This window comes from Carya illinoinensis, chromosome 14 (genome assembly GCF_018687715.1).
Source record: "Carya illinoinensis cultivar Pawnee chromosome 14, C.illinoinensisPawnee_v1, whole genome shotgun sequence".
Classification (NCBI taxonomy): domain Eukaryota; kingdom Viridiplantae; phylum Streptophyta; class Magnoliopsida; order Fagales; family Juglandaceae; genus Carya; species Carya illinoinensis.
In genome coordinates, this window is record NC_056765.1 from 17540866 (window position 1) to 17564000 (window position 23135).

The 23135-nt window shown below is 37.6% G+C and overlaps 1 protein-coding gene and 1 pseudogene across 2 annotated transcripts; one reads left to right on the plus strand and one right to left on the minus strand.

Annotated features, from left to right (window-relative positions):
• Positions 1–583: 583 nt before the first annotated feature.
• Positions 584–702, plus strand: LOC122295282 (annotated as a pseudogene).
• Positions 703–4976: 4274 nt separating this feature from the next.
• LOC122294468 (BEL1-like homeodomain protein 9) lies at positions 4977–12894 on the minus strand. 2 transcript variants are annotated; one of them, XM_043103231.1, is made up of 6 exons: positions 12600–12894; positions 9901–11637; positions 6379–6785; positions 6233–6293; positions 5727–5862; positions 4977–5660 (listed from the first exon to the last, which is right to left on the minus strand). In XM_043103231.1, the coding sequence occupies exons 2-6, from the start codon at positions 11461–11463 to the stop codon at positions 5368–5370; spliced, it is 2460 nt and encodes an 819-aa protein (XP_042959165.1). In that variant the 5' UTR covers positions 11464–11637; positions 12600–12894; the 3' UTR covers positions 4977–5367. The 2 variants fall into 2 exon arrangements, with proteins under 2 accessions (XP_042959165.1, XP_042959164.1); XM_043103230.1 differs by having other exon boundaries at positions 4977–5862; positions 12600–12891.
• Between the last annotated feature and the right edge of the window lie 10241 nt (positions 12895–23135).

Here is a 23135-nt window from a genome sequence, read left to right on the forward strand (position 1 = left end):
ATATATCATTTATTCAAAGATTTGGCAGTGACAGGAAAACCCAAGGATGCAAGGAATCCATAACCCATCCAATTATCATGCCAAAGATTTGACTTTCAGATTGTATGAAGGGCAAGTATACACATATAGACCTCCAAATATGAGAATGCCATGGTCTAGCTAAAATTAAATCTAAAAATATAATAATAGAGAAATACTTTTGCCTCATATATACTGCACAAAGAGATGTTGAACTTACCAGATTCCAAGCAAGCTCTCGTTACAAAGCTTTTACGACATCATACAAACTTCTTATGCCCAGGTCACCCTCTGCAATAGGTCTACATATCTTTTTCCTGGACACTCATTTTCTTTTAATGCCCTTTACTTTTCCCCAAAAGAAATATGCAAAGGCTTGTTGAATTAAATCTACCACCTTTTTAGGAGGAAAAATTACAAAAATAATGTGCACTAGAATAGAAGATAACACTGCCTTAATCAAATTTAATTTTCCTCCAGCAGACGACAATATACTTTTGCAGCCAGCCACCGTTCTTCTAATTTTGGCAAGAATAGGTTCAAACAACTCTATATTTAATCTTTTGGGTGTGATCATACTAGTACTAATGAACTGGATCCCATCAAAACTCTGCAGTTAAGCTTGCTTAGCTGAGAGTAGTACTAGAATAGGTGACCTCTTGGGAAGTCCTCGTGTTGCACCCCTCGTTTTTATATATATTTAATATTTTGTCTAAAAGAAAACTCTATATTTAATCTTCCACAAAAAATGGGTGCTCCCAAGTAAGTGATAGGAAAATTAATGAATCTAAACTCCTTTAGGATTCATTAGAGAAAAACAATAAATCATCATCAAATAAAATATGAGATATGGCAAAACAACATCTAGGCACCTTGTAAGGAATGATAGAAGACTTATGTTGCAATTGTGACAGCTCTTGCTTAAAACTTCTTCACTTACAATAAATAGTAGAGGTGAAAGAGGATCCCATTGCCTCAAACCTCTGCTAGAATGAAAGAACCCCTCATGAGCTCCATTAAGAACAACAGAGAAAATGTAACCTGTAAAACAATGTTGTAAGCCTATAAAAGAGAAATTACGGTGGCATTAAAACCAAATTTCAGAAAAACTTGTGACAAAAGGACCACTCAACATGATCAAAGGCATTTGCCATATCCGCTTTTAAAATGAAATTTCCCCCCCTAAATTTTTTGATAAGCTGTGAGTAAGTCCTTGGGCAAGAGCAATACTTACAGAAAGAAACCGGCCCTCATCAAAAGCACACCACTATGGAGAGACAAGTCTAGGCATCAAAGATCCAAGCCTAGTTGCAAGAATATTAGATATGATTTATATGAAACTTGGCATAAGCTAATTGGTCAAAAATCAACAAATATGACTCGTTCATTAACTTTGGGAATCAAAGTAATGAAAGAATGTTGAAAAGAAATAGGAAGGGGAGATCCTCTAAGGAAATTCAGCACAACATCCCACACATCATACCCAACAAATTCCCAACAACTGTTGAGGAATAATCTCACATTGCCTGTGGATAAGGTTTTGCGCATGTTTATAAGGAATGAGCAACTCTCTCTTGTTGATCTGGTTTTAAGAGATGAGTTAAGCTCATAAATTTATTTAGGGTATCAGCTTAAGTTTTTAGGACAAGTGGTGAATTTATTCATGGTATCAAAACCTGTCACATGATGAATGAGGGCCTACACTACTTATCACGTGACAAGGACTAACAAAAATACTAGCCTGGACGTGAGGGAAGATATTAAGGAATAATCTCACATTGCCTATGGATAAGGTCTTGAACATGTTTATAAGGTTGGAGCAAACATTTCTCTTTGAACCGGTTTTATGAGATGAGTTAGGCTATAAATTTCTTCAACAACTAAAGAAAAAACCAATGAAAAAACCATTTGGCCCCCGTGTTCAATCAACTAGGATGGAATCTACGGCATCTCATACTTCTTCTAAAGTGGGTGGCCTCATCATATTCACAATATCCCCGTGAATAGTAGTAGTAGATATTATTTTACCATGATTGCAAGAAATTGTCCCATTACTCATTAGGATGGGTTAAAGAAACAACCCTTGATTTTATCCTTTTATGCAAAAGCATCTGATGAAAAAATTTCCAGTTTCTATCCCCTTCTTTGAGCCAGCTTATTCTTGACTTTTGCTTATATAATATTTCTTCTTGAAGCAAATAATCAGACTCAGATTCTAACTTCTGCAAAAGACATAGATTAGCCTCTGAGTTTGCTGTTTGTAGTGCCAATTCTGCCACTTGAATATTATCTCTAATTTCAGCTAACTTCTAAAAAATATCACCAAAAATTGAGGCATTCCAATTCTTTAGAGCTATTTTCAGTCTCTTCAGTTTAAAAACTATCCTTTTTAAACCAGTCTGTTTACAAGGCTGATTCCACTTTTGTGTAATAAATTATAAACATGTCTACTTCTTTATAGGGCCAAGTGAAGATGATTGCTCCATATATGCAAGTAGGGTTGCAAAAGAGCTTGTTGGATGAAGCTCGATTTGAAAAAAATAATAATATATTATTCTTGACCGAGAGAGAGAGAGTAATAAGAGTATTCTTGAATGTGGAATCTGAATGCGTAATAAGAGGACTTAATCCGAATGCAAAAGTTTGATATCAAATGACTTTTTTTTTAATAAAACTGAATACGAAGTACCAGGTATTCTGTTCCCGGTTTCGAGCGGATAGAATAATATTCTACCCACCCGAATTCACCTAGATCTTTGAGTTCCGAACCGAACTGAAAAAAAAAATCCAGTCTAATGCACACCCTTAATTTTGGTGCAGACTGCATTTGTTCAACCTAGTTTGATCTATTATATTGCCTTTGATAACCTCTCTCTCTCTCTCTCTCTCTCTCTCTCTCTCTCTCTCTCTCTCTCTCTCTCTCTCTCTCTCTCTCTCTCTCTCCCTTTTTCGTGAATTGCTACTTAATCTTGCTATATAACACATTACAAACCACGCATTCAAGTTGTAGACGTTATTGTATATAGAGATGCTAGACTTTAAGCCTATGTAGATGAAAATGGTTGTGGTTCTAATAACTTGTCACCATATTTTTGTGCATGGGGCATGTTTTCCATAATGTTGCAGACAAGACTATTGAGTCAAAGTCAAAACTATTGAGAATTAAGTTCATTTGGTATATCTCAACTTCTCATGGTTTGAAAATGGTTGGATGTGGAGACTTTGTGCATGATAGTGTCCTTACAAAACTATTTGCCAGTGTTCTTGCCGCCACAAGAATGGGTCTTGCTGGAGTAGTCCTGAACATCCATCAGATTATTGTTGGACAAGAGAGAGAAGCACTTCAATTTGCCCCAGATGAAGTGGAAACATCTAGATCTGGAGGCTTGTAAAAAATGAATAAACGTTTTAAGTATTATTAAGATCATTCTACATGTAAGTTAATTAATTTGAACCTTAAAAAACAAAAATAAACTCCACAAAAGTAAAGTTGAAAAAAAATAAAACAGAGCAGACAGAGAAGAAGTATTGAGCATACAGGAAAAATGGCTATTGAGTATTGACTTATATAGAGGCTTGAGAAAAATGAATAAAGGGCGGGTACCCACCCACTTTTGAATGAGCCCGACATGGATCCAGATATTCCCGATCCAAATGTTGAAGCAGATGCATGCCTATTTTAGGGTTTAAATGATTAGGTTTGATACAAATTACAAGCTTTGTTTTTGCTCCTGTCTTTCTCCCCTTTTTTTTCTACATCTTGGTTTTGGGTTTTATTAAATACTAGGTACAAGCTCCAAATATATAAGTCTTGTATAACACTTTCATAAAAATGTAAGCTCTACCAAAAAGTAAGTTTTTCACACTTTTATATTGTAAGATCCACTTTTTTATAAAGGAATTGTACGAAATTTGTGCATTTAGAACTTATATATATCATTTCTCTTATTATATAATGTATCCTTATGTGTGTCACTATAACTAAGATATTCTTCCACAAGTGTGAAAGTTTGTCCATAAAATTCAATAGAGAAAAGCTTCAAATCGGTAAAGGTGTAAATTAGAAGTTTATACCCTCTAATGAAAATAGAACACATAAGAAGTTTATATGGTTTATGATGGGTGCGTTTGTAGAATATTACTCGTCTCTCAAATCCTTCTGTTCCCTCTCACTCCTTTTCGTTGTCTTCCTCTTAAGGGTTTCTTTTTCTCTCTCTCATCTCCAGCCCAACTCAACATCTTCTCTCTCTCATCTTGTGAATCAATACTCCCTTAAGCTTCATTCTCCCTCCTTTTGGTCGTTGATTTCACCTAAACTCACTGTAAGTGGTTTAATACTTGGTAAAATCTTATGCTTTTTGTTTGCTCACCTCAAAATCTCTGCCTAAGCCATTTTGTGCTTTTTGTTTGCTCATTGTAAAATTCATTTCATAATGTATTGTAAATTAATTTTAATTTCAAAATACACTAAATTATTTTATAAAAATTAAGAGGACATCCTTTCGCCGAATCTCATTGCATCAAACATAACTCTCTTCGAACAACGGACGTCGATTGAACCCCTCAAGAGGAGAGTGAGAGAGAGAAGGAGTACGAGAATCGTGATCAAAAACTAGACCTTCAGTGAGAGAGAGAGAGAGAGAGAGAGAGAGAGAGAGGGGGGGGGGGGGGGGGGGGGGGGGGGGGGGGACACAGGTGAGGGGTAGGGGAGAAAGTGAGAAACACGGATGGGGGAGAAATCCTCATTTTTTCAACTACAACCAATTCTAGTTTACATTTCATAAAACTCGTGTCAAGCAATGACTGGGGGTGTAAAATATTTATTTACACCACATCCTGCTCCCAGGCGGACCCAATTCAATACCTTCCTCTTTCAAAGATAAAAGCAATCAACATTTTGGCTAATGGTCTATCACAAGCAAATTGGCATCTATACAAAAAATACTGCACTTTTAATCTGTAGGCCAACATTTCTCTCTATCTTATCTTAGGAATTCTTTCATACAAGGATTACAGAAATGCAGCTAAAGGTGAGGGTATCAACTTCTGTTTCTTGTAATAAGAGGGAACCACTGCATCGCGGAAAATTGCATGAAACTTACATTACAAAATGACATCGGGTGATTGGAGCCATGCACATAAAGAGATGAATGGTCTCACCTTCACGCATCGGCATTCAGAATCTATTAACATGGGATGTCTCATCTCAGAAATTAACCTATTCTTGAAACCATCTATTTCTTGTCAAATGCCAACAAACAGTTGCCCTAGCCAATGCATCATTCATTGAACACTCATTTCCATCCCTCCCTGCCCCCCCAAAAGAAAAAATGGTAAGGTTAATGTACATCAACCTACAAACTCATGAATCATGCCTCCAAATTCCCTTCTAATAAGGTGATCCTCCTGCTGTTGCAACTGCGGTTGCTGATGCTGTGCATTCTCTGCACCATGCCTGAGACCCAGGGTAAGGGACACAGCTCCTGGTCCACTACTCTCAAGTCCATTTCTCTGGTACGGCATAAAACCCATTGATGACCCATCCATGCTTGTTGGAATCTGACAATCTATTCTCGACCGCTTCTCTTGGTTCCACTGTTCCGCACTACGTCCACGTCCCGTGCTCAGGGCCGAGCCTGTCCCTAAGCATTCCATTTGCTTATTACTTGGATTGTTGGAGGATTGATCATGATCAGGATGGTTGTTACCTTCAACAGCAGAGTTTTTATCATTCTTGCTTGGATTTTGGTTGGCATCTGCCAAGCCTTTGGTTTCGAGCATGTGTATTTCTTCTACCATTGGCTTCCAGACCCGTACTCGGGCATTTATGAACCAGTTTGACACCTGCAATTTCTCAGTCAAAATATCATTGTGGTAACAAAAGAGCATTATAGCCATAACTCATGTTTTAGTTGCAAAAGATCAATATGGCCATGACTAAAGTTTTTCGTCCTTGAAGCGTAGTTTTTTCTTGATAATTTATCCATTAAACTTGAGACGGTGAAGAAAAAGTATAATAACAAAACTGTTCCAGCAATCATAATTTAGGTCAGATCCTCGAGTATGTAATAGCATGAACTCCTTGGCACATTTGCATATAAATTAATGATAGTTAACTTGGGAGAAAAATAGAATGATTACTAACATATGCATAATTACATCAATTCGTAAAAGGTCATTGGGCATACAAGTTGTGCAACAAACAAGACCGTACCTGGTTTCGAGATAGACCTGTTTGAGTGGCTAACATGTGCTTGTCTGTGTCAGTGGGGTACCTAAAACAGGGTTGATAAAGAGAAAAAAAATATTACAACTTTGGGGGGAGAGAGAGAGAGAGAGAGACAGAGAGGGGGGGCTTACGGGTGAAGAAAATGCTCAAATAGCCAAGCTCTAAGTATTGCCACTGAACGTTCTGGGAGGCCTCTCTGGGGCCTCCAGACGTGTTGTTGGGTTTCAAGATAGCCCACATTGCCCCCACCATATTTGTGCCTTTGCAAGCTCTGATCCAAGTACCTTAGCTTTGGTGTATTTGCATCACCCTTACAATTGCTTGTGCCAGTGGTAGGCGATGACAAATCCTCCCCTGTTGCTTTTCTTATATACTTCAGCTGGTCTGTGATGGCATTCTTCAGGAATCGGAAGTGCCTAGAAACCGACCTGAGAGCCAAAGAGACGTAAGGGGTGGCAGAACTGAGACCTGCTACTGATTCAAACGATGAAACCACCATCTGCATTTGCTGATGGTATTGCTTGTACCTTCTGCAAACCTTTCAAAAGTACAACCACACAGAGTCACCAATCAGGGTTTAAGATGGATTGATGAGCAATACTACTAGTTAATTAGACGGTGTTTTCATTCTCACAAGTAAAGATTAAAATACGTAAGTGACTAGATTTGTGCCAAAGTATCCATGACACTGTACAAAAGAAGAAACTCATCAAGACAAAGCTCTATAGTTTCCAGGTAAGATAAGTTGATAAAAATGCACAATAAGAAATTTTCATCGAGCCCTCGAAGAGAAAGAACAGATGAAAAGTGTTGTCTACTCATCCTATGATGAAGAAAATCAATGCTGACCAAATTGGAATTGAGCTGGAATTCACATAAGCTCTGTTTCACAATATAATTAGGTTGTGGGACATTGCAAGACAAACAAATTGGGTCTCATAATTTCAATTAAGAGACTTCAAGAGAAATGGTGGGAACTGTCAACTAAAAATCTTATCACAACGTCCACATGTAGAGAAGAGCTCCCAAATATTTACTTGACAAAGTGGGCCATCCATAATTGCGGTTCTTTTTTCCCTGAAGCTACACTAAAGATTCGAAGTAGTTCATTGATTATTTATTTTTCTCATTGAACCAATAAGTATTTACAGTTAACATGGGCTATCACTGTAATACCTAGCAAATTTGGAGCAAAGAATGTATAGTTTCGTACAGTTTACTCTGATGTTTTTAAAAAGGAAATTGGGATGTAGGCTCTCATAAGAGTGAACTAGATCACTGCAGTTGTATAATAAATGTATAAGAAAGAGTGCTTGCAATAAAATTATGAACCATATTTCCCAATATTGGGCCTCAGACTCCCTTCTAGAGTGAGTTAGATCATTGTCAATCAGACTTCCATTTGATCTAGTATGGATTTCACAATTCCTACTAAAATTAGATAACTTCCATAATCAATACAATTGGGCACCTTTAGAGTTGCATCAGAAGTCAGTATCGATCTATAAATTGAAGAAGGAATTTCATTTTGAAATTTTAACTTGGAAGCATTTTCATTCATAATGGAAGAGAAAAATTTAAAATTTAAAAAAAAAAAATTTAAAAAAAAAAACATTTTAACTCATAAAATAAGCATATAAAAACTGTGAAAGCAATCTAGAACCGATAAAAATATTTAAGCCCATCTGTATTCAAAGATGATAGCAAGAAGGTAAAACAAAAATCAATGACAATTATAGAAATGGCAAAATGGACAGGATAAAGTTTTCAAACCAATATGGACGTGTAATTGAGGGATGAGCTATGGTGTCCCATCACCTCGAAGAATGCTAACAATTGGATTTGGTCGATCAGTCCTCTTACAACCCTAATAGATTTGGTCCAATCACCACTAAAATGGTGTGAATGCAAATGACTACCCGTATCTCACAGGCAGAAAATTGTAAATGTTGGGATTGGACAGTTTTATCTGTAATCCATTTCTTTTCAATATGGACCTTTATTTGTTCACATTTAATTACTGAATTACAAGCGATGGTCTTGCAGCCCGGTGGCATTTGCTCCCCTCTCATGAGGAATGCTTGGGGAACAAGTCTCCATAACCCAACCCCCATTATTTGCAATGGCATCTAGTATAAGCTTAATATGACCTATATAAGCTGATAAAGATTGTGATACCACATTTGATGAAGGATATCAAGGATTAGATGTGAAGGAGTTTGTTGAATCCCCTAGTGAGTGTGCACTAGGTTAATCCAGGCTATATATGCAAGTGTGGGAAGCTCCAATCATGATTAATCCCTTAATCATTATACCTAACTTAAGTTTATTTGGGAAATAGGAAGGGTAACTTTTAATGAATCATCTTGGGACTGCCACCCTCCAAGATCAAGGAAGAAGTAAAATAACAAGAAGAATTTGTGAAAAGAGTTGACCATATCATCTCCTACTGGGATTTTTACATGCAATATACTTCATATGGATTGGTTCAAACCAAGCTATGATTGAGATGTATAGAACTAGGGCTTTATACTAGCAGCCAAGACCAACTTTAAGGAAACCGAATAGCTTATCCAAACATAAAAATAGATTGATCTGTGTATCCCCAACCACAATTCAATCAGTTTTAGAAAGATATTTCAAACTTTTGACCAACAACAATATAATCTAGTTCATAATAAGATTGTTCAGAGAGCGGACCTTAGTTATGCTATCTACGCACCATGTTCATAGTCAACTACATGGTAACATAGGAAACAGCACAACAAATAAATCCAAAGTAGATACTGTGCGAGGAAGTACCACAAATTCACCAATTAACCAACTTGGTTCCAAAGTTAAGAAGCCATTTTTGAGTCTATAAAATTACTGATATTTACTAATCATAATAAAACGGTCAACATTTATTGATTATTATTACCAGGTATATGCAGTTACATACAGTAATTATCATAGTAACTTTCAAAACAAAGCCCCGGCCCCAGTTCCAATCCCAAAAAACATTGTCACATTGTATTTTCTTATTATTCTTCTGCCAATGTGGATACTGACTCTCATGCTATGAGAACTACTCCAAAGAGTGTCATTTTCTATATGCATGCAGTTTCACTCGGCATTTCATTTCATTTATGGTTTGGAACTTCACATAGAGCTTATATCTTGATTTATGGTTCTGATTTTTAACAATTGTGTAGAATTATTTTGCACAATAACCTGGACCATTAGTTTCACTCAGCATTTCCCTTCATTTCTGTTTGAAACTTCACCTAGAGCTTATATCTTGATTTATGGTTCTGATTTTTAACAATTATGTAGAATTATTTTGCACTTTAATCTGGACTATGACATGTGAAGCCTTGAAACATTTCCAAACTAGTTTGTTATAGACATTGAGCATACCAAATACGCGGGGGGGGGGGGGGGGGGGGGGGGGGGATCCAATAACTTTTACATATTTATACACACGAAAGTTAATTGTTTCCAGCAATTTAATTGATCTACTCAAAACAATAATCTTAAAAATATCATGCAATATTCACTTTAACATCATTCCAGTGAATCTACACATACATGCATTTATCTATCTATGTATCACCAAAACACATTGATGAAAACAAGGTTCATTATTGGTAAAAGATCAATGAATAACCAACCTCCTCCTGCATATATATGAGTTTTGCCTTCTTTTGTTGGTACTCAGGCCACAAAGACTCACAAGAGCTACTCGCAACTCTGCCCTCACCATTTATGTCATTCGAACGATAAAATGTGGAGGACGAAGCACCTGAATTATTACCGATTGGGCCAACCTCAGTTTCAGTCGCATTCAAAGCATCACCTGAAGAACGAACTTCTCCAGACATCCTCACAGACAGCTCACATGTTTTGGTGATTTTTGAGCCACTTGTGCCACAGAGTTCATCCAACAGCTGCTGAGCGGGCTTCAAGAACTTTGAACTCTTCAAAATAGTTGCATATCCAGTGAATGGGCCGAGAGGACCTGTGTTTCGATAAGTGTTACTAGAAATCCCGACTATATCTTCAAGAGGTTTTCCACATCCTTTACTGATTATAGATGGCTTTGCTACAGCACAAAAATAACCAGACTTCATAGCTTTCAAATCTTGAGGATCTTTTGAAACTGTAGCCCTTGAGTGTAAATCTTCTGAACCACATCCCTCTCCAAACTGAGCTACAGGCAGTTTTGAAGTTGAATTTGATGAAAGCGATAGAGATAGACCCTGTGGATTGGAATCACTCACAATATTCCTCAATTCTCCATCACTCTTTTTAACTGGAAAACCCAACTGACCACCCCACTGATGGCAATTCCCAACTGGTCTATTTGTCCAAGCACTAGAATCATTGAAACATAACACGTCTGACTGATTTCCATATGTTGGAAGTAGAGCAAGTTCATTCACACCCTCCGCCCATGTACCACGAGCAGTGTCTCTGACGTTCTGCTGCACATGAGAAGCCATTTCTATTCCATGGGTTCTGTTAGAAGCGGATAAGAAACCATCTTGGAAACTATTTTGGTAAACTACAGATGTAAAAGGCATCTCCCTTGAATGCTTTTGTCCATCTTGACCTGAAATCTCACTACATGGATTCTTCAATGGAGACCGAACGTCTTGGAACTCATTATAACTAGGTTTCATATATTTTGGATACGCAGAAATGTTGCTTACTTCCCCAAAAAACATAGGACTTGGAGTATTGCTCTCACTGCCCACTGAACCACTTGCATAGCTCACCATCCAATCACAGTTTTGCTGTGAACCAAGGCTTTTCCAATCTCCACAATTCTGTGGCTCAATGGAGGCTTTAGATAAAGGATTAAAATTGGATGACATTGGGAGGGATGAATTCGCAAATGGAGCATCCTCGGCTACAATAGGCCTTCCAATTTGAGCGGCATCTATTTCTTGGTGTACCATGGCATCTCGTTGCATTGATATAACATTTGACTTCATTGAAATATTGACCATTTCTGGTGAATAAACAGTTGGGTCATAAAGTAAACTGGCATTATTAACATTTCGAACTTGAACAAGATCTGGGTTTAGCCTCAGGTTGAACGGTAATTGTTCCAAATTGTCAGGGAAATCTTCTAAACGGAGGGTTGGGTTTGAACCTTGTGGCACTCTCAACTTATCACGCCGGCTTTGCTGCGCTACATGCAAATCTGGCCTAAAGCTGCTCATCTCCATCGACTAAATCACTAGCCTACTCACTCTTGCATTTGAAAATACCTATTCAAATGGCGTAACAGCTCTTTAGGCCCCCAAAAACCTCGATAGTGTCTGCTGCTCCAGAACTCAGAAAGCACCTATATCTTTTGGCACCCATCGTAAGCTGAGTAGTGGCATTCTACGAGCACTTTCCTGTAATACCATCATGTTTAAAGTTCATATAATCAAATTTAAGTTACCAGAATAATAAAAAGGCTCTTCTACATTGAACCTCAGTGCATTCATAAAATACCAGCGTCAGCAGAGAGAGAGAGGTTATAATAAAGAACAGATGTACGATATCGGTGGAATGTACGAAGCAAAAGACAACGAAAGCGTCGACACAAAAACTACTCCACGGTACATTTCACCCCGAGAGAGAGAGACAGAGAGAGAGAGAGAGCCCTCTTTTGTTCTATGTCTATTGCTTGTCATTCTTTCTTACTGGCTTAACTTTTTCATGGCAACAAATTACTCTACAGCGTTCACCAGCAAAGCGACATAATTTCGCACACGCCGCTCCCAAACTTTCCCACAAACAGTGCAATTCACTTCATGTCGGCATACTTCAACATGATCATCACCCAAAAGCGGAAAAGGAAAAAAAAAAAAAAAAAAGCTCCAGATCAATACGAAACGCAAAAGACCCTATCTACATGAACTACAACCGGTACTCCAGCCCTTCACGGTTCCACCCTGGGGCCATCCTCCCAAGTCATACAGAAACCCTAATCCAATTCTCCAGTACTCCATAAACCCATCAAGAAAGCTACAGAGTTAATAACATACACTCCAAGCTACAGATCCAGCTGACTGAGCTTAAAAAAGCTCGAAACCTTGTCGCTGAAAAGGATCTTGAAGCTAAACTTCATACATAAACCATGTAAAAGAAGGTTATATTTTCTCGAAGGAATATTCCAGTCTCGAACTGTCATAATTCAAGAAAGGTCCATGAAACGAAAGAGATAAACCATAAAAGAGAGCATACTTATAGTTCACACAACTCCAACCCATGGTAGATCGTTATCCATCTAGTGCCCGGCCAAGTTCAAAAAACCATTACATCTCAGCGACAAAACTTGGCAAAAACAAAAAGAGTTCGCATGTAAGTTTACCTCCGAAACCAAGCTACAGTAGTCTAGATCTCAATCATCAGAAGGGCCCGATTAAACGCGAACTGGATACCAAACTCCGGTTGGAATTGATTCCGTGGCCGAGTCCGGCGAGGTTACGAAGAGTGGCAGGTTAGCTATGAGAGCGAGCTTGAGCCACTGAACAACAATAATTGCGAAGCAAATAATCGCCGTCAGCTTTGACGTCTAAAGCGCGCTTACACCTGTTTTAATAACGCGTACATTAGCCGTTGGTTTTAACGGCGGTACGCTCATGTGCGTCTATGTCTCCTGTGGGGGTCCTTTCAAATCAACTGGAATCTTGCACTCAATATAATCTTGGCGTGATATAAAAGGCAGCGTGTGTTAATTCTGAGAAACACCCTCGATAGACATCTTTAATTACTGAAGATGCCACTCTTATGTGTGGATATTATTTTTTTTTTTTTTGTAAAGGATGTGTGGATATTATTGAATACTGATTATTCTTCTCAATTGTATTTATTATATTTCTATTCATACATTAATTATTGAATGTGACGTTAAAAATTGTTAAGAAATTATTGGTTGAAACGAATAAATATCGTTTTTCAATTTTTTTTCTTTTTTTGGAAGAACTGAGATTGCATCAATATGTCATAAACCATTCCTTTGATTTTTTTTTTTTTTTTTTTTTTATGAAACCAACAAAATGCCTCATTCATTCGTAGTAAAAGAGTTACATTGCAACAACATAACCTTAACATCTCTCTAATCACTAACTCACTGAATTCTCTTCACTAATACAAGCCATTTCACTAACAATTAAACTAATGATTTCTGAACCATTCCCCTTCTATTCTTAGAGCTCTCTTAGTCAATTCATGAGCCACACAATTCCCTTCTCTATGTATGAAATTCACAGACCAGTCAGGCCTCAAACTCAACCTGCTTCGAATATTAGCATACATCTGCTCCATCCATGCATAATTTTCCCTTACATCTGTTACCCCTTTGATCACCCTGTTAGCATCTCCTTCAAATACTACATTCCTGACATCCAGCTCCATAACAAGTTCCATAACTCTCCATAGAGCCGCTGCTTCACCCATATCAGAGCTACCACTAAACAATTTTGAAGAACTAAAAGAAAACAGAACCTCTCCCACATGATTCCTTCCTGCTATGCCCAATCCCAATCTGTAATTAGTCTTGTCAATAGCTGCATCAAAGTTTACCTTTGAAATTCCTTCATCTGGTGGCATCCATTTTGTATATTTCCTTGTCTGATGCATAGGCCCCTTCATCTGGTTTAGTTCAGCATGAGCGCTTTTATAGTTTCTGAGACTGGTCAGTGCTTCATTGAGAACTTTACTTGGTTTTTCGAATTTCCCTTTAAAAATCATCATATTCCTCCCTGTCCACAGCCCTCTCAAAATCATGGCTACCTCTTCTAATTTGCTCTGCTGCAATTTGGTCTGCATATCAGACCACACCTGGAAAAAATCTTTTTCTTCACATATCCATTTCTGAAGTCCACTTCCACTTTCAACCCATACATTACTTGCAGCTGGACAGGACCATAGCACATGACATACTGTTTCTGCATCTCCATGACAGATATTACAAGTAGCATCTTCTATTATTTTTCTCTGCACTAGGTTTTGCCTTGTTGGTAATATGCCTTTCAGTGCCTTCCACACAAACTGTTTTGTAGAATTAGGAACATTTAGACTCCAAACCCCTTCCCAAATTTGTTGCTGAGTTTGTCTACTAAAACATTCCCCAAGCCTCGATCTTCCCATGTCATTGCCTAAATGATAAGCACTTCTCATAGAAAACCTGCCATCCTTAGTAAAGCCCCATAAAATTCTATCTTCCTCACCATGCCAACTTAAAGGTATACTGCATATCTGAGCAGCATCTTCCTTACTAAACATATCACCTACCAACCTCTCATTCCAGCAATGAAGATCCTCAAAGATAAGGGAGCTTACCTTCGAGTCTGCATGTAATGTATTAATAGGTGATCTAACTTTGAAATCTGAACCATTAGGAAACCATTTATTGTTCCATATATATGGATCAAATTCTTCAATGCAATTCATTAATTTTGTAACATAAAATATAATAAATAATTCAATTTTTTCAAATCTTAAAATAAAAAATAATATTTTAATAATATTTTATTTAACTTTTATCTAATTTTATATCATCTGTATAAACAAACAAATTATATTTCTTGTTCCTAAATATTGTCAACCCAAGCTTACATGATGCAACAAAAATTGGTAGTTTGGAATTTTACAAGTTGAATATGATTCATGTTAAATCAAAGTTGCGTTTGAATGTTAAACTAAGCTGAATTATTTATAAACAGTGAGTTGAGTTTAGAATGAGTTATGTGAGGTTTATCTAAAATGAGTTTAGATATATTTGGACGTTAAGATGAGTTTAATACTATTTATTAAAAGTTGAAAAATATTGTGAATCTCACTTATAAAGAGGTATTGAATTGAAAAAAATTGTGGATCCCAAATGTAAAAAGGTTTTGAGATTAAGTGTATGTTTGGAATTGTGATGGAAAATATAACTTATAACTTTAGAGCTTATAGCTTATAACTTATAACTTAAGCAACAAGTTCTACTATTAAAAGTTTATTTATTGTTTGGTAACCATACGTTTAAAGTACTTTCAAATATGTTACATTTGTTTGAAAACAAATTAAAAAAGTGATTTATGCGATAGAAATGACTATAATTTAAGTTTTTAAAAATTATGACTATATTATTAAAAGTTTAAAAGTTATAATTATCTAAAAATTATATAGGTATTTTCGCCCATTAACAATCTTTTAAAATTTAAACTACATCCGGGATTATTTAGAAAAGTATGTTTGAAGAAAAGTATCAAAATGATGATTTTCTTCAAATGTACTTTTTAACTTATTTGAAATTAAAAAATATTTTAATATGTAATATTTAAACAACTTATTTTTTTCATTAAAGAGGTTTTAAAACTATTTAAGCACTTTTTAAAACTCCAAACGCAATTCCAAACAAGCCCTAAATGAGTTTAATAATTTGATAGTTAAGTATTTAAATATTAGACTCAGTTTAAAATAGTTTTACAATCCAACGGAGCCTTAAAGTCATATATGAGTTAATTCTAATCTAACCCATGTAATTAAATATATCAAAACCTCAACCTTGAAAGCAAAATTTCATGTTGGGTTCGAGTATATTGTCAAAAATAGTCAACCTTAGATTTTCTTACAAGATGTTCTCGTTGATGCTTTTAATTGGCAAAATTACTCCTTTAATATATTATTCAAATTCTCTCCAAGAAATTGAATTGATGAGGTAAATTATCGTGTTCTTATTTAACTTTTTTTTTCTTCCTTTTCGTTTTCATTATAAAGATTTGAGTAATTGATATGAAAAAATGATGTGGATGACATTGTCCTTATCCAATTACAAAATATAATGTCATCATAATTGTTCATTTAACTACTTTTTTTTCAAAAAATTGTGCAATAAAATGAAAGTAATATGCATTAATGTAGTTTGGAATTATTTAATAATCACCCAATTTTATTTGAAAGAAGGTCCAATTGTAAAAGATAGTTAGGTATCATTGAAGAAACTATGCATTGTTTCCCACTTATGACTCTCTTTTTTTGTTTGCTACATCTTAAATAGGTGAAATCATTTCCTTAAACACCATTTTTGTGGGAATTCATTTAAATTTTTCAGTGTTGTAAAAGGATCATCAATCATATTAATCATCAATATGACCTTCAGTTAGCAATACAATCAATATTCAAAAGTTCTTGATCTAAAGCAACTACTATCTTTGCTAAGTAATGTGCAACACTATTCAGCTCTCTCTTCACATGCTGTATAGTCCACTTTGTATTACTCAACACTCGGTTGATGTCTAATACAAGACAATGTAGCTTCCTAACAATAGGTTCCTGCATCTGAATTCTTGTAACTACCTAACTTGAATCACTCTCAAGAATTAGAGAATCGAGACCCAATTCTTGACAAAATAGAACAACAATAGACAAGCCTTTACTTTTGCAATTATTGGATCGGTGCAAGGGGCGGTATTGTTGGTCGATTATAAACTACAAGTTTGAATACAAAATCATTCATGGATTAGATTTTTCACATATTTGCAAAAGGCTAATTAGACTTTTAATTCGAAAATATTATTCATTGGGTTTCTCAAATTTTGTAATTAAGTTATTATATTAAACTCTTTTCCAAAGTTATAATAAGGCAAGTACAAATATCCCTTGTTTGATATATCCAAAATTTTGAAATTCTTTAAATCAAACCAAACATGTTTAAATCTTAAAAAAAAAAAATCAAAATATTTTTATCGAATCATTATTAAAACACAAAAAATAATAAAACTTGTATAAAATTTAAAACAAAAATTATATTTAAATAGCTTCTCAACTTTATAAGTTTTCACAAACTCTAAAATAAAACTTGTTTTGAAAAAATATTAAAATTTTCTTTCATTTTCTAAAATTCAGTTCTCGTACACTCTATTTAAAAATAGATAAATATGAAGTTATATTAAAAAAAATAATTAATTTTTTAACAATATGTCTCTTTTTTTTTGTTAAAAAACACATAATTTAAGCCTAATTTAGATAATAAAAACAAAACTATCTCATATCATCTTATCTAATATAATTATTATAATATTTTTAAATTTTTATATATAATATAATAAATAATTTAATTTTTTTTAATTTCAAAATAAAATTAATTTAAAAAAAATTAAATTATAATAATATTTTATTTTATTTTTAATAAAATATTTCAATGAACTTGCATAACTAAAACTAGACTTTCTCAAAATTGTACGCGTAAATTCAATATTTTTCAAAATCAAACATGGCCCATAAGGGTTCAGAATTTGGAGAGAGAGAGAGAGAGAGAGAGAGAGAGAAGCCCTTAACAATGATGAGAAACGGTTACGGCGTTGAAGCTACATGAATGAACATAATTTCACGTAGAGGGCAGTATGGTCAATTTGAAAAAGGTAAGATGGAGTTGAGTGGCAGAAGCGTTATTTGGTGGAAAGGCAAGTGCAGCAATTAAAAGAGAGGATAGATGGTATAGGGAAGGAGAAAAAAGCAAGGGTAGGTGTGCTTGTGTCATGCAGTTAAGGAGATGTGTTTATTACAAAAGGGACCTACTTCTACTACTACTACTTTTAGGGTGGGTTTCTGTAGTGACGTTACTCAATGACGTTCTCAGGCTACAGCTGACACGTCAGGTTTCGATTGTTCCTTTTGCCGTCTTTGTCTACTTTTACTTTTCATTTCTCCCCTTTATCCTAAGAACACCTATTTTATTCCCCCATTATTTCTTGTTTAACAAGTGTAATTAAATTATTAAAAATTTATCTATTTAATTAAATGTATGTAAACTTTCTACAACTTTTTTTTTTCAAAAGAAAAAAGAAAAAAGTAAAACATGTTTGTGATCTAAAAAAAAAAAAAAATTAATATTTTTTATAATGATCTCAATTTTTTAAATAGATTATACGAAATTTTCACTCTTACCGTTTAGATTCATAAAGCGTTTCATCTTATTATTATTATAATTTTTCTAAATTTTCATATAAAATATAATAAATAATTCAATTTTTTTTAAATTCTAAAACAATAATATTATTAAAAAACTATAACAATATTTTATTTAACTTCCATATTTCATTTAAAACCATCTTATTTCATTTCTAAATCCAAACTAATTGTGAGGATATTTTTCCTATTTACCCTTGAGTCCAAGATAAGGCGATCAGGTGGGCAAGAAGTAGAGCCCAAGGCCCAACAAAAAAGAACCTTGTCAGACTAACCCATGGGCAAGATTCAAGAGGGATGCACCAGCCATCCAACACCTCGGGCGTTACGTGACCCTTGAATGTCTATCTGCATGGGCCAACGTGAAGTAAGGAGAAGCTCTTCAATCTTTGACACTGCTTCATCAACGGACCAGGAGAGAAACCAACATGGCCATATCAAATGGAGAACCACACCGCATTTATGGCAACCAAGCCCGAGCTAAACGCTGCATTAATGGTGCCGTTGCTGAGGCACATTGTACTAATGAGATTGAACTAGGAGTCATGAGGTGGACAAGGTACCCACGAGAACAGTGAGGATTTGCCCCTTCCTCAATTACTAATATAAATACCCACCCCCAAGTACGAGGAAAACATTTTGGCTCTCTCTACATTTTTATTTTAGAGTTTATTTGCAATCACCCAAGAATCCTTACTAACTTTGGCATCGAAGGCTCCTCAGTCCTTAAGCCGCCCTACTCTACCTTCATGTTCTATGAGTTTTACAGACCCATTACTAAAAATCCAAATCCTTAGAACTTGGCTCAAAGGTATACGAAACACAACATTAACAGTGGCACCATTTGTGGGATCCTTATAAAGACCTTTGTAGGTCTTACGTATACTTTGTATGCCTACGACAACTCGTTCACAGGCAACTCTGGGCCAAGACGAAATCGCCATGGAAGCAAAACTGAGGACCATGGAGGAATGGGTAACCAAGATGACTGCTGAAGTGTAAAAACTCCACTAGGAGAATGAGGACTTGCGAAAACCTCGCCAAGAACACATCGAAGAGGTCGACCTCAGTGGTGGCAAATATGAAGAATCCTAAAACCAGAGAGTAGGAACATGCGAAGCGCAGGAAAGGAAAAACATGAAGGATGAAATTCACAACCTTCGAGGGAAATAAGAGGAGATTGCCAGGAAGGTGGGCATGTCATCATCCGTGAACCAGTTACTCGCAAGCACATGATTGCCTTACACTAAGGAGGGCATGGCCATCCCCCTGCCTCGGAAGTTTAGGGTCCCTACCATGGAGCTATACGATGGAGGACAGGACCCTCTCAAGCACTTAAACATGTTCAGAGCTCACATGATACTACATGGCTTTACTAGCGAGATAGCATGCAGAGCATTCTCATTGACCCAGAAAGGCCTGTTCTAGGTATGGTTTGGGTCCCGACGCCCCGTTTTATAGATAGCTTCGACGAGCTGTCAGACTTTACCTAACCCAGTTCATGTTAGGCTGGAGAAGATGATGTCCTGTAGCTTATCTCCTCACCATCAAACAAACCTAGGAAGAGAGTTTGAAGATATACCTGGCAAGATTCAACAAGAAGCATATGTCCACTGATGACCATGACAAGAAAATATCCTTGGCGGCACTCTTGGGCGGGGTTTGGCCTTGATCCTATTTTATGGCAGAGTTAGGCAGAAGAACCCCTGTGACGTTACGAGAGTTTATGAACTAGGCCAACAGCTTCATCAATGCCGAAGATACTTTGCAGGTCTTGATGGAATTAAGGAATAATGAGTTAAAAATGGCTAACCGGAAGGCCAAAGCCTCAACTAAGGCCGGGGCCCTCGAGAAGGTGGAAAAAGCTTCCCACAGCAAGATAAAGGAGAAAGCCCCAAAGTGAGAACCTGGACTTACTTCGATCGACCCGTGCTCACCATCATCGAAACTAATCACCCTACTAACCACGAAGACAATGACCGAAACCCGAGACATTGCTACTGCATATACCGTAGGTCTACCTACCACTATACAGGGCAATGCAGCTCTTGGTGCGAAGAGGTAGATAGCACGGAGTAGGCCGAGCTATGACACTCCCTTCCCTGAAGGCAATATCAAGTAAGAAGGACGGAACGAGCAACAAAAACTCCAACAGAGCCAACCGACGCATGAGGGAAGAGAGCCGAACAAATGACCACCCGAGCTAGAGCAGCCCCACAATCATCCTCGATCGCCACCACGGTAGAGCCCTCGTCTTGGAGAAATCCAGACTATTGCCAGAGGTTTCGTGGATGGAGGTACCACATCCTCCAGCAGGAAGGCCTATGTGCGTGGTTCCATGAGGTGTACTTAGCAGAGTGCCGCCCAGCCAAGCACCGAAGAAGCCAGCCCGGCCCGATTGTCTCCTTTGTGGAGAACGACGAAAATGGGGTGTTGTACCCTCACGAAGACACGCTGGTCATAACCATGCTGGTGGCTAACTTCATCACCCAAAGGATCCTTACTGATAACGGTAGCCCTGCAAACATTCTGTTCTAGAAGGCTTTCACACGGATGGGAATTGACGCTACATGACTACAACTAGCCCTGACACTATTGAAGGGATTTTCTAGGGATATGGTGCATCCTGAGGGAACTATCACACTGTCAGTCATCGCGGGTACCTCACCCTGCACTGCTGCTATCATGGTCGATTTCCTTGTAGTGAATGTTACGTTTAGGAGCTCAAAAGCCCATGCAAGCCTTAGCCCATGGCTCACCCTACTGGGCTCATGGGGGAGGAAGGGAGTACCTGGAGGGAGATGCAGGGTGCCAAAGACAAAGACGTCGTGGGGAGAGGCTTTGAGGATCTTATTCCCACTCTTTTCAATTTCATTTTTTAAAATTTGTCAGAAGTTGTAAATTTGCACTAATTAATGAAAGGATTTTGTTGTGCTTTCATTGTGTTTCAAGAAGCCATGCTACATTCAGCTAAAAAAAACAAGTTGACCTATTTAACAAAGTTAGTGATGGACAACAACTTTATTGCCCAACATTTACCTTCTTTGCAATGCCAACATGCGGGAGTGGGTTCAGTTTCAAACTGCCCGAATACCTACCTCTCCAAGGGGTGAAAGAGAGAGTTGGGCCAAAAGCCGCTCTACCCCTCTTGTGGTAGAGAGCAGGTCATTCCCCCCTGGTGATCTGAATAATCTACCCTGGCCCCCATCGCAGCGAAAAGCAAACCAACAACATCGATGTCCAAAGAAGTTACCTCCCCATGGGTCGCAAAAAGTGAGCAGAACAATGAAAGTTGCTTAAACCCTTTCCAGTGGTGGAGTGTGGGTCGACCCTCAGCCACCCAAAAATAGATTACCTTCCTTGTAAGCATCAACAAGTAGGAACGGGTCCAGTCTAAAACTACCTGAATACTTACCTCTCCACGAGGCCCCACGGTAGAGAGCATGTCCTAACACCCCCCCCCCCAGGGGCCCAAATGCCTACCTCGACCTCTGCCATAAAGAAGAGTAGGTCTAGCACCAACCTAACTCAAATCTTACATTTCCTATGATGTTAATGAGTGAGAGTAGGTTCACTCACAAACTACCTAAACAACCTACCTCTCTAAGGGGCCTCCCATGGTAGAGAGCGAGTCCTACCCCCCCGGGTGGCCCAAATACCTACCCTGATTCCTATTGCAACAAAGAGCGATCAGCCGCGTTGCTATCTGAATTGACCTTCCTACGGGGTACCATAAGTATAAGTGTAATGCCTAGGGCTTATTTATCCAAGTGCGGGTCAGTCCTCAACTTCCTGAAAAAGAAAATGAAGTTACCTTCCTCGCAAGCATGGACAGGCGATAGCAGGTCTAGTTTCAAACTGTCCGAATAACCTACCTCTCCACGAGAAGAACATGGAGAGTTGGCCCAAAATCTGCTCTGCCCCTAGACAACCCAAATACCTACCATGAACTCCGTTGAGAACGAAGAGTGGGTGGAGCTCTAACCTGACCCAAATCTTACTTCTCTCTATGATGTCAACGAGCGAGAGCGAGTCCAATCCTAAACTGCCCGAATAACCTACCCAACGAACAAGAGGGCTAAGCCAAAGGCCACCCAACCTCTCCCACCGTAGAGAGCGGGTTCTACCTCACGACAACCTGAATACCTACCTAGGCTCCCATCACAATGAAAGAGCAAACGACCCTACAACGTCACCTGAAGAAGTTACCTCCTTAAGGGAATCAAAGAGGCAAACTAAGAACACTCTTTGGGGAAAATGGCAGACAGAGACTCTATCACTACAACAAACCAACCGTAGTTGAGAGGAAGTCTTCTGCTACCCCCTACCCAAGGCCGCTCGAAAGAAAATCAACCAAAAAGCAACACCGAGAGAAGAAGGCGCCAAGAATCAGAACATCTCAAAGTTGATTTCTACGTTGAGAATGGCCAGGAAGGGGAGGTGGTTCAATTGAGTTGAAGAGAGCTCCAGCAATGTCCTGAAGCGTGAAAAAAGAGAATGCATTTGTACGAACACACCGCTTGAGACAAGATAGATGAAGAAAGAGAATGCATTTCTGTAAAATTAAGAGAAATAGATTGTAACCATTTGCGAACCAAGCCTGCTAGGTTGAGAATAGGCATAACAATGAAGCATTTTGGCACAAAGAAGACGAAGTATGGCAGTACCCAGAGAACCAAGATTCGGTGGCCTAGGGAAGGTAAGAAGGAGCAAAGGAGCCAACATAGAATGAAATATGGGAAAAATAAGGAAGGGAAGGCCTTATATATAGGCAGATGCGATGGTTGGAATCCAGAGTAACTGGTGCCTACTCGCCTGATCCAATCCTCGTGATTCACGCAATTCGAGCAAATGGCATCCTATGAAACGACATGAGAAATAGTAACTGACAGACGAAATTAATGGAGAAAGAATCAAGGGACTTTTTAAATGCAAAGTGAAACCGTTA